This window comes from Marmota monax, unplaced genomic scaffold, assembly GCF_021218885.2.
Source record: "Marmota monax isolate L192 unplaced genomic scaffold, Marmota_monax_Labrador192_F-V1.1 WCK01_AAM20220418_F8-fsc00076, whole genome shotgun sequence".
In the NCBI taxonomy this organism is placed as follows: Eukaryota; Metazoa; Chordata; class Mammalia; order Rodentia; family Sciuridae; genus Marmota; species Marmota monax.
In genome coordinates, this window is record NW_026692843.1 from 3,122,456 (window position 1) to 3,135,331 (window position 12,876).

The following is a 12,876-nucleotide window of genomic DNA, read 5'->3' on the forward strand; positions in this document are numbered from 1 at the left end:
GAATAGAGAGATTCCAAGAATAAGTTTGCTAAGATGATGTAACTAATTCTGTTTTTTAAATTTTTTTTTTTTTTAGAGAGAGAGAGAGAAAAGTTTTATAATATGTATTTTTTAGTTTTCGGCGGACACAACATCTTTGTATGTGGTACTGAGGATCGAACCCTGGCAGCACACATGCCAGGCGAGCACGCTACTGCTTGAGCCACATCCCCAGCCCATTTTAACTGTTTTAATAGCTGGAGTGTAGCTCAGTGGTAGAGCACTTGTCTAGCATGTATGATCTCCTGGGTTTAATCCCAGTACTGCCCAAAAAGAAAAAAAGTTTTAATAGCCTGTGTACCTTACGAAAACAATTTAAATACTTCAGAAGGTTTTATTAGCCAAGCTTCTGGGTTTTGTAAGCCACATCAATAAAGACTAAATGTATAAAAATTTTTAGTGTATAAAACCTTTCAAAGGAATCACGTGACCTACTGTTTTCTTCTCCAGTACTTAGGGCTCATATTTACCCTTCTTTGTCTTCTTCCCTCTGCCCCAATAGCTTTACCATACATAGTCCAGAGCTTTCTTCCCTGTGTCAGATCTACACTGAAAACACATCTGTCCACTGATATTTTTTTCCCCCAGTGCCGCAGTCTGGCTAGGCACAATTCAGGAGCCACTTGTCAAAAGAAACAAACTTTATTTTTAGAACACACACACTGCACCACACAGCTCTTCAGGAAAACCCTCAGAGCCCAACTGCCACCACCAGCTTCCCACAAGCCTCTCAACCTCCCCCACCCCTCCTGCTCTTGAGGCCGATTGGCTGGGTCGCGTGGGCGGAGCCAAAAAATGTCCCCCAATGAGCAGCTCCGTGGTCTGAAAGGGTGGGGAAACAGCCCAATGAGCATCACCGCAGAGGAGCCAATCAGTTGGCAGCTAGAAGTTTGCTGGGGCGCTGTGAGCCAATCATCAGCTGGCAGCTGGAAGTTTGCTGGGGCCCCTTCAGCTGTGGCTCTCAACATCTCCCCCTCTCTGTTTAAACAACAAGCATGTGGCTTAGAGACCGTGCCTGCCTTAGGTTGTCCAATACTACATATGATCCTTACCCATCCTCGGATGAGCTGACCTCAAGGCATCAGCCTCCTGTCTTAGGTTGGTACCATTGCAATTGGATCTTACCCGTCATTGACTACCGGTCCAGCATACAGTGACACCTGTGGATAGGTCTTTGTACCAGCGGGGGGGTGAGGTTCTTTGCCTCACCTCTGTTGGCCCCCAAATTTTAGCTTTTAACTGAACACCATCACAAGCAGAAGGGAGGAAGATACACCAAGTCAATTGATGGCTCCTTTTTGGAAAAATTGTACCACCAATGACACCATCAGCAAAAATACCCCAACACTACCACAAGTCGCTGCACCAACAGATAGTTCACAATGCATACAAGTGAGTTCACAATGCATACAAGTGATACATGGTCTAGGCAAGTTCTGCAAGCAGTTCAGTGATAGCTATTGCAGAAGCTGTAGATTGGTTTTATCTTTGTCTTCACCGGCACTGGGATGAAGATAGAAATTCTGGCAATAATGGCTAAAGAAAAAATTATGTAACATTCCAGAAGGCACTAAAAGAAAACAATTTTCTGAACAATTTACATTATCTTGAACAGAATTATTAAATATAATGAAAAGGAAAGGTGAAAGTAAACAGATCTGTTAACCTCCTTTTTAGTTCACATATTGAAACAATCCTCAACAGCTGTTTACCCAATTTAAATTAAACCATTTAAATCACATGAATAAAAAAAAATATTTGGATCCATTTTTTCATGAGCGCTCATCATATATGATATATGGACATACGTACATACAAACATACAACACAAAACACAAGTGTGCACACATAATACATACAACACATAACAGTAAAGGCCTTATAACTTTTTACAGGTGAAATCTTCATTGCAATGTTTAAAAACTCTATAGTCAAAAATAGAACTGATCAGCAAAACATTAACCTAGGTCTGCATGAGCTCAAAAAAACAAAATAGAACTTCATGATGTGGGAAAGGGCAGGAATAAAATAGATATTGAAAAAAGCATTCTGGTTCTGTTGCAGATGTAAGGGTAGCCAAACTAGAGTTCTGGATATCAGCTGTTATGGATTTGAGCCAAATCATCATCTTTTTGGTCTATAGAAATCACTTTAGTTAATCTCTCTGGAATCCAAATCGGCTGCTGTTCTTTCTCCCTGTGGAAACACACAAACAGACCCCCGACTACAGACAATTACTGGGTCAGGACCTTTCCATTGTCCTGTTAGAATATCTTTCCAAAGTACCTTGGGCTTATGTACATTTTTTGGACACATATGCCTTTCCGCAGCACTAAGTCCTGATGAATCTAAATTTAAAAAGTTTAGAGTAAAAAGGGTTATTTTAAGTTTATCTTTGGGGAATATATACCCCTTCCCAATTCCCTCTTTTTGCTTTAATAAGTACATTTTAATAGTTTGATGAGCTCTTTCAACTATGCCTTGTCCCTGTGGATTGTATGGGATTCCTGTTACATGAGTAATGCCAAATGATGAGCAAAATTGTTTAAAAGAGGTAGAAGTATAACCAGGGGCATTATCTGTTTTTAACTGTTTTGGAATGCCCACAGTGGCAAAATTTTGTAAGCAGTGAGCTATAATATCTTTAGTTTTTTCTCCGACATGAAGGGAGCCCATCAAAAATCCGGAAAAAGTATCAACTGTAACATGCAAATATTTTAATTTTCCAAATTCTGGCAAGTGTGTGACGTCCATCTGCCAAATATGGTTAGGTATCAGTCCTTTAGGATCGACTCCAAGATTAACTTGTGGTAAAAAGGTCACTGCTGATCCTCATAAGGTCCCTTTCCTAACAACATATCTAGATTTCTCTGAGGATAACCAGCTGCTGCATTTCGCCTAGCCGTCTCCTTGCAAAATTCCTCATTGGCAACCTTCCATAACAGGTATTGTCCTCCATTTAGCACAGCTTTATACATATTAGCCCAATCTGCTGGTGTCATGTTCAGGTTGGTAATGGATTCGACCATGCTTACAGTGAAGGGTGCTTGAGGACCGTAGGTTGTTACAGCAGCTTTTAGCTGCTTCGCTTTTTTGAAATTTAAAGCATGGTGAATTCGCTGCCCTCCTGCCTGCTCAAATACAGGGCATGTTAATATTTGAGATCCTGTCTCAGGATCCCAACTATCAACTGCAGGGGTTGGGGGCTTCCCAGCATATGGAGGTGGCGCTGTTGGTTGGACACTTATGCCCTCTGGTGATAGAAAGGTGTTAGTAGCAGTCTCCTGTAGAGGTGGTGCTGTTGGTTGGACACTTACGCCCTCTGGTGATAGAAAGGTGTTAGTAGCAGTCTCCTGTTGTAACTTTTCCCCTGATGGCTTTTTCTGCTCTAAACTTTCTTCCTTTGTCTGACTAGCTTGAGAGGCCTTCTCTTTTACTTGAATCTTTTCCTCTGTCTGACTAACTTGAGAGACCTTCTCTTTTACTTGAATCAATATGTTTTCTCCTTCCTCTACCATTGTCTGAACTGAAGGCTTTGGACTAAGCAAACAAGATACAAACGTCCACAATGGCAATGTGCCAACTGGTAGAGTTCCTGGGCTTTTCTTTTCTATTCTTTTTAAATCTTCACCATGATGGTTCCATTGTGATATATTTAACAACTCCTCCTTAAAAAGCCATGGGCTCCATTTTTGTATTGTATCAACGTATGCCCTGACTGTTCTTGATTTTACTGAGATGCCTCCTTCCTCTAACAATTTACTTAACACTCTTTCGGTTTGTTTTTTTACTAATTTCTGATCCCATATTTCTACTATAATACAACCCAACAAGATGACGCCAAACAAAACCGAGACAGAATGAAACAAAAATGGAACAACACAAAATCATTATATCAGCCTTTCTATCCTCCTGAAATGTCCATCCGTCCTTTCTCCCTATCTGTTCCTCAGACGCAAATAGTTTTTCCTCAGATGTGAGCGGTTTTTCTTCCGTCTCACTCATCTCCAGTGACAGGCAACTTAAAACAAAAGCAAAACAAAACAAAAGAAGAATCTTAAAATGGCTACGCATCCTCTCACCCTGCCCTCAGGGGCGAGCAGTTTACCTTATCACTTACCCTCAGTCGTTCCCCCGTACGGGCCACCAAATGCCTCAGTCTGGCTAGGCACAATTCAGGAGCCACTTGTCAAAAGAAACGAACTTTATTTTTAGAACACACACACCGCACTACACAGCTCTTCAGGAAAACCCTCAGAGCCCAACTGCCACCACCAGCTTTCCACAAGCCTCTCAACCTCCCCCACCCCTCCTGCTCTTGAGGTCGATTGGCTGGGTTCTGTGGGCGGAGCCAAAAAGAGTCCCCCAATGAGCAGCTCCGTGGTCTGAAAGGGCGGGGAAACAGCCCAATGAGCATCACCGCAGAGGAGCCAATCAGTTGGCAGCTAGAAGTTTGCTGGGGCCACTGTGAGCCAATCATCAGCTGGCAGCTGGAAGTTTGCTGGGGCCCCTTTGGCTGTGGCTTTCAACACCCCAGTGACATTTTTTATTTGTTCTTGTTAGATATACATGGCAATACACTGAATTTTGACATACATATGTGGAGTTTAACTTATTAGGATCCCATTCTTGTGGTTGTACATGATATGGAGTTTCACTAGTCATATGTTCATATGTGAACATAGCAAACTTATATCCAGTTCATTCTAATGTTTTCCACTGATTTTTTAAGATTTGTTGTTTTAAAGTTTGAGATTATGCTGCAAAGGAAGACAGCAGCAGTTGTCCCAGGCCCACTTCCACTTCTGACACCAGCCTCAAGTTTGAGGGTCCCCATGATTACCCTCAGGCTCAGCAGTTCACTAGGACATCTCAGTTCACTGAAAGCTGTTCCACTCTTGACTGTGGCTTCTAAGAGAAATAGGGTACATGTCAAAATCAGCCACAAGAAGAGGTACATGGAGCAGAGTCCAGGAGAGTGTTAAGCACAGAGCTTCCAGTTATCTTCTCCAGTGGAGCTACGCGTAGAACGGTACTTCCCTCAGTGGTGTGGAGCATTATGTGCAAGGGAGCTCACCTATGTCTTGGTGTCCAGAGTTTTTGTTGGGATTTAGTCACATAGACGTGGTTAATTGCCACATGGCTGACCTTAGTCTCCCAGTTCTCTGGAGGTTGAGCTATTACCATGAGGCCCAGAAGCCCCCATGATAAGTTACAGTCTTAGATTATCTAGCGTGGCCCAAGGCCTCCCAGGTAAACAGAGATACTTACCATGGGGGACATCCCAAGTGCTAAGAAAGCATTCTCCAGGAGCCAAGGACAAAATGTAGCTCTCCCTCTGGAGAAGACTAATGCTGTAGTGCATGCCACTGCACACACACTGATGCAAGCTCCAAGAGAGTAGGGTCTAAGGTGCTCTGTGCTTTCTGATAGCTTTAGAAACATTTTAACAATAAGCCCTAGAGTAAAATTAAACTCATTCATCCGGTCTGACTTCCTGACTTTGAACAGAAAGATAACATGCTTACTGTACAAATAAGTGCTAAGTGACTTGACCAATGTCAGGCAGCTGGCAAACAGTGGGATGGCTTTCAACCACAGACTCTTCTTGACCCTAGCGCTCCAGATAGGGCTCCTCTTCCAAGGTGTGTTCTCACCTTGAACAAGTCAATAGTGAGGCTGGGGAACAATTAGTATTTATTACTTTGTCTAGACTTAATACTTCTCTCGGGAAAATTAAACAGAAATTAGATTTGCTGGGATTCTCATGAGCTATCCCTATCGCGTTTGAAAACCAGTTTTTCATTACAACATTAACATGGATGAGTTTCTAGGTTGATGGGTAAAAGAAAGATCATTTTGTTTTTACTGTTTTAGGTCAGAATAGCAACGTTGGAAAGTTAAAAACACTCTCTGGGGCTCTGGATATCATGGTGAGGACTGAGCATGCATTCCAGCTCATCCGGAAGGAGCTTGTAGAGGAATTTGACCAGGTAATGAAGAAAATCACCATTTTTATGTGTCTTATGCTAAATGGTGAATGTATATTATGATCATATGGCATTCTTATAAATGTGTCTGTACACACCTACATGTGTGTGTACATATATGCTCTGCATAAAAACATTTTAAGAGTGGTTTGTGCATGTCATAGTCTGTCTTGTATTGCTATAACAAAATCCTGGAGGCTGGATAACTTACAAAGAAGTATTTGTGGTTCACAGTTCTGGTAGCAGAGGGTCCAGACAGCATGGCACCTTGTCCTAGCAAGGCCCCCCTGGCTGTGTCACAACATGTTGGAGAGCCAGAAAAGGAACTCAGCCTGTACTGAAGGGGCCAAGGCACGAGGTGGCTGCTTTCTAGTAGCCTGCTCTTGTGAGAACTAAGCCCATTCCAGGACACCTAACCCACATGACCTAGTTGCCTCCCACTGGACCGCACCTGTTAAAGCCTTGCCAGCTCAGTACCACCACCTGGAGACCAAGCCGCTCTGAGGGTGAACCATAGAGGTTATGTCTTCAGGGTAGAACTAAAAATTTTGAATAAGTTGCAAGTATATCTTTTATGTATTAAAAGTTTCTTAAGAATATGCTGTATTGATTAGCAAGTTATAAAGGCTCTTCAGCTTTTCTGTTTGGGGTTTGTTTTGCTTTTGTTCTTTAAGAGAAAGAAAAAGCCTGAGCTTCTTTTCATAATTTCCACTATACTTCCTGAAACTTTTGAATGGTGAATGGCTTAAACAGGCTCCAGGGGAAGGAATTTCTAGTTTTCTGGGCAGTCTAGAACTCAAGCTGCCCAGAGAATCCTGGGTGGTGTCCTTTCTGCCGTGTTCCTGCAGGGAGTGATGCTGGGGAGTCAGGAGCTTGTTGTGCAGGGTTAAGCACTTGGTAGGTGTGGGACACGTTTATTATGTGATTTCAGGTCTGCTTTTTATTTTGTTTTTGGGTTTAAATTAATGGTTAAATGAAACTGCAGTTTTGTCATTTTGATATGAAACTACAGTTGCTGGATAGCTTAGTGAAGTTTCATTTTGTTGTTTTTAGCCTAAGGGTGATGAGACCAGTCCAGCTGCTGATTCTTCTCCTAGTCTTAACAGAGAAGAAGTGATCAAACTCCTCAGTATATTTGAATCTCGATTGTCCTTCCTCCTCCTCCAGTCCATCAAACTGCTATCTTCAACTAAAAAGAAAACAAGGTGAATTACATGGTTATTTGTGAAAACTTCTTTCTCTATGAAAAGAATATGAATAATCTCAACTGACATTGTAAAAAAATAGTTGTATCCTTTCTTGTCTTTTATTTGGAAAATTGATGATTTTAAGTGGTATTCCTTCTTAACTTCTTCAGCTAGGTGAGAAGTGTCTCCATCTGGCCCACTGCATGTCAGTTATATAGCTGGAAAAGTCTTGCTGCCTAGGGGTAGATACCCTATGGTGATCTGTTCCATTGAAAGGATGAATGGCCCTGAGCTGGGGACTCTAGATATTCCAGATAATACTTCTAAATGTCATCTTTAGTGAGAAGTCCGGGCTGTAGTTGGCTACTCTGGGTGAATTGTACCATAAAAGGAAATGGCAATGGTGTAGGCCTGTAATCCTGGCAACTTGGGAGGCTGAGACAGGAGAAGCACAAATTTGAGACCAGCCTCAGCAATTTAGCAAAACTTAAGCAACTTACCAAGACCCTGTCTCAAAATAAAAAACTAAAAGGGCTGGAGATGTGCCCCTGGATTCAATCCCCAGTAGCCTCTTGCCAAAAAAGAAAAAAAGATGGGAGAACACTGCAGTCCCTCTAAAGCCAGGAAATTGGGAGAAAAAAGGAGTGAGCACCTTGGCCAACATGTTCCCAGGTCCCTCTGTCATCTTGTGCAGTACATGGGTTTGCCCGAGCTTTAATTATGAAAGTATTGACTTAATTTGAAATTGCAGTAAATCAGAAAGATAGTGGGAATAGTATACCTTTCTTCTTAAAAATATAAGTGCAGTCTGGCTTGTATTACAAAAATTGGAAAATAGAGAAAAGAACTCTCCCATGCATCCATTGTTAGTTATCCTATTTATGTTTACCAATTTATGATATAAGGGTACAGATAATTTTTATCTTTTATTTACAGTGAAATTCTGTGTTGTATACAGTTCTTCAAGGTTTAATGAGTACATAGATGTATGTCAGTTGTATTTGGGACACAGTACCATTCCTTCACTCCAAAACCTATTTCTCTGCTGAAATTATAGGTCTGATCTTGAATAAGACCACATTTTCATTGGAACCTTAGACATAATTGACCATTGTCATTTGCAGTCCTCTGTGAGCAGTTCCCACCTTGTCATCTGAGTCTGGTTCTGTGGCTCCTTCCTCTCTTGCCAGGATGCTGCTGCCACCTTTCCTTTCACGAACTTAATTATTGAAAACCAAACATCTTGTGTCAGTCAGGAGAGACTGGGGGAAATAATTAGTTTGTCTGGAAAGTTCTTATATCTTTGACCTGCTAGGCCATTGGTGTGGAGAATTGAGTTCATTCTGTAGCCTGGAGCTGAGCTGCGGTTAGGATTTTTTCTTGTCATGGTTATTACGCATATGCCACAGGCTTAGTTCTAGCAATGTAATAGTCCCCTGTTAGCTGTAGTTCCCCTCACTGAGATTTGTTTACCCACGGTCAGCTGTGGTGCCAAAATACTAAATGGAAAATTTAAGAAGCAAGTCTTTGCACAGCATTCTGAGTAGCATGATGAACTTTCATACTGTCCCACCAGGACGTGAGCTGTCCTGTGCCCAGAGTGTGCATGTGTGTGCACTTCCACCCACTGATCATTAGCAGCCTCCAGTCATGAGTTTCTCTGTTGCAGTGGCTGTGCTTGCGTTTCAGTCACTTAGATTACATAATAATGACTCAAAGCTCAACAGTAGCTGTGGTGGCAACTCAAGATACAAAGAAAAGTCTAAGGTGAAAAGGTGATAGTTCTTGACTTAAGAAAAAGTAGGTCTAGGTCAAGGCGGCTGAGGTCTGTGCTCTTTCTGTGCCTGATTTATAATATACACAGGTGTGTATATATAGGAGCAAACGTGGCATATGTGGGGTCAGTACTGTATATTACTTTCAGGCATCTACTGGGGGGTCTTGAAAAGTATCCCTAGATAAGGGGAAATGACTGTACCTGGCATTTAGAGTGGGGCAGGTCTGCAGGAGTGGTTCTCAGTGTCTGTTCCACTTGGAGCGATAGATCATCCCTGCATGCTGCACCTGGCAGAGTGCCTCTCTACGGTGTCACGGCCTTGCCAGCTATATTCCACTGACACTTGTTCTTTGGTGCTTGTTAGTCTGTTTGGGAGAGGAGGGGACCAGTTGGCCAGACTTCTTAGTTGTTTGGGGTGCACCTCAGTCTTGGCAGACTTGTTGCATTTGAATCATTCTCTGTAGCCTGAGGAGCGCTCTTCTCTGGGGAAGTCTCAGTGTGGAGTATACTGCCATCTCACTCAGCCCTGTGGGTGATCTTCAGTGTCTGCCACAGCAGGTCCTGGTACACAGTAGGGTGTGCTGATGTGTTCAGTGAAGTTGACAGATAAATCCATCTTTTCGAAGAATCAGAAAGGAAAGTAGATAGTGCATGTAGTGACACACAGTTGATAAAGTGATTGTGGCTTTTCTAGCTTGACAACAATAGGTAACTTTAAAATGTTTACTAGTTTTCACAAGATGGCAATATAAATATATGATATGTGAGAAACAGTAATTCATTGATTTGCACAAATTGATGACAGGTAATAGTTTCAGTCTTATGATAGTGTTATAACAGTCCTATGCATGATCTAAATAATTTTTATCTTAGTGGAGGGTTTCCTAACCTGTTTGTTCAACTTATTAATATTCTGTTGAAGACAGTTTTAATTTAGAGTTTCATGCATGATACATAAAATAATTAGAAAATTTGGGATTTTTTTTTTTTTCAGATTTATTAAAGACTGTTAAATGTTGTTACAGCAAAGCTGAGTATGGTGGCGCACACCTGTAGTCCCAGCCGTTGGGAGGCTGAGGCAGGAGGATTGCGAGTTCAAAACCTGCCTCAGCAAAAGTGAGGCGCTAAGCAACTCAGTGAGACCCTGTCTCTAGATAAAATACAAAATAGGGCTGGGGATGTGGCTCAGTGGTCAAGTGCCCCTGAGTTCAATCTCTGTACTGAAAAAAATATATATATAATTACAACAAATATATCGAAGGGTTAGAAATAGAACTTTATTAGTCATTAAGGCAGTGCCTCTTTCTGTCTCACTTCACTAACAGGCAAGTAAAACCTCTGATTCTGTGTGAAGAGGCCTCCTGCGTAGGCCTTGTTATTCCACAAAGCAGTGTGGATCCCCTTGTAGATGATAGGGAAATAAGAATGAGACCTTAAAAGAAAGGAAACATTAATTTGTTTCGTTTTTGACTGCTATTCCTCTCCAGCCCCCTAAGGGAAGAAATAAAAATAAAAAGCAAATTGGACATAATAATAAGAAATCCCAATTTTCTTAAATTGCTACAGAATTACAGTGAAATCTAAGAAAATTAAGATGCATTTAATTTGTTCAAGAATTTTTATTTTCAGCTCATGAAGGTACTTCATCATGTGTCAACTGCGTTGGCATTGTCCTGCTAGAATAATAGTTCATTAGGTTGTGGGGGGTCTGATTTGTTGTTTTTCTTTTAGGATTAAGAATTTTATTTGCTCTTATACTGTACTTTTATATTCATTGCTTTAGAGAAAGAGACCTCTTGACATTTTGGTGGCTTTGGGGTTTAATTTAATGGGGAAAAAAAAAAAAACATGAAAAAGTAGAAGTAATCTCTGCCAATGACACCACTGAAGAGAATGGATTCAGGAAGGGCATGATTTGTAGAAACTAAGAGATGAAGATCTAAAATGTAGAAGTACCATCTGAAGAAATCAAAGGGTTTAGAATTTGATCCCAGTGACCATCAATTATCTTTAGGCACCCAGCTAAAGTAACCAAATGATGTTATTGTCCTCAAAAAATAATTTATATTTCAAATGCCTTTTCTTATTGTTAAATGCTATTGCCTGATTACTGTCAAAAATAATGTGCATTTCCTATAAGGTTATCAGGAGTTCTGATTAGTAATACTACCCCTCCAAAAAAAAAAAAAACAACTAAAACACAGCCAGTCTTAAGTCCAAGTACAGACAGTGAATGAATTATGAGTGGTATGCTGTGGCAGGTTTGGGGGAAGAAAGACTTTCCTGATACAAAGAAGTGGGAATTGGAAGGGAGGAATTATCTTCTACAGGGGGCAGCCGGCTGCAGAAGAGGGGTGAATGGAGCCTGGAACCTAGGAAAGAGGGGAACCTGACAGCCAGGCTTGGTGGGGACAGCATCTTAGCACCCAGGTGCTCTCTTTGGCAGGCCCAGAGGTCTCTTGGGCAAGGGGAGAGAATTTGCACACTAGGAAGGAGAAAGAGCACAGCATTAGAAATTGGGAAACGAGCCCTGCATGGTGGCACATGCCTTTAATCCCAGCAGCTTGGGAGGCGGAGGCAGGAGAATTGCGAGTTCAAAGCCAGCCTCAGCAACTTAGCAAGGCCCTAAGCAACCTAGTGAGACCTGTCTCAAAAGACAAAAAGGGCTGGCGATGTCGCTCGGTGGTTAAGCACCTTTAGGTTCCATCCCTGGTACCAAGGGGGAAAAAATAGTGGGAAACATGACGTTTTGACCCTGATCCAAATTGTCAACTTTTGGGGGCCTTATCTTTTACGGTAAAATCAAATCAGTCCTTGCTTTGCGAGGGGCAACGTTGTCCTGTGGAGGTGTGTCACATTTTGCTAGGAGCCGTGAAACTGCTGGCTTGTGAGCTGGGTCTCTTATACATGTAGACGCATTAAAAGGAGGGTGGCTAGAATTGAACTGCCATGTAATTACTAGTCTTGCATCTCATACATTAATCCATTATAAGGGGTAAATATTTTCAGAACCAATTAAACTTTTACAGTGGAGTGGTGTAATATGTACCTCAGTGGAGGAGCATCTTCACCAGAAGGTGCACCAGTGTCCTTAGACAGCATGGGGGTGCTGCCATCCTGTGACTCTGCTCGATGTCCTAGGTGGCTCCAATGTAAGAGCTGGCGTTCTGCAGTTGGTTCAGAGTATAGGAGACAGGAGTGGTGGCGCAGGCCCATGATCCTAACTGCTCAGGAGGTTGAAGTGGGAGGATCATGAGTTTGAAGCCAGCCTGAGCATTTTAGGAAGCCTCTGATTTAGAACAAAAGGGCTGAAGGTACAATTCAGTGGTAGACTATGTGTGAGGCCCTAGGTTCAGTCTCTAATACTGCAAAAAAAAAAAAAATACAAAGTAGAGGAAAGCCATCTGGCTTTCCAGTGCCCTCAACCATATCAACTCTGTTTCTTTTAGGGGATGTGACAGTCATCTGCCACTGTCTGTTTTGTTTTCTTCTGGTGCTGGAGGTTGAACTCGGGTCCTGGGGCATGCTAGGCATGCACTCCACCACTGAGCTGCATCCCCAGCATAGTTGTCCACTGTACATCTTCTCCCAGTGTCCCACCACCACCCCTCACACAAAACAGGGACTTTTGTCCGTTTGGTTCACTACCAAGAGCAGTTCCTGGCAGAGGACGTGAACAGATAAAAGGCTTTAACTCAGTTTTAGTTGATGTATTGACATGAGTGTCAAGACAGGTCTAGGAACAGAAGATAGACGGTAGGTATGGGGAGGCACTGGGAGACCTGCTTCTCTGTGTAGCACCACTGCTGTGCTGTTACTGTTTCCAGATCCCTTCACTGTGCCCTTCACCTGTTGTCCTTTTTTTTTTTTTTTTTTTGGCGGG

At 42.1% G+C, this 12,876-nt stretch overlaps 1 protein-coding gene across 2 annotated transcripts in view; it reads left to right on the plus strand.

Moving 5' to 3' along the window:
- Edrf1 (erythroid differentiation regulatory factor 1) overlaps positions 1 to 12,876 on the plus strand; it is a 42,948-nt gene that overhangs the window by 29,225 nt on the left and 847 nt on the right. For both annotated transcript variants that reach the window (XM_046448879.2, XM_046448880.2), the window contains 2 exons: positions 5,917 to 6,032; positions 7,083 to 7,234. In XM_046448879.2, coding sequence (XP_046304835.1) covers positions 5,917 to 6,032; positions 7,083 to 7,234 — 268 coding nt within the window. The remainder of the gene's footprint in view (positions 1 to 5,916; positions 6,033 to 7,082; positions 7,235 to 12,876) is intronic.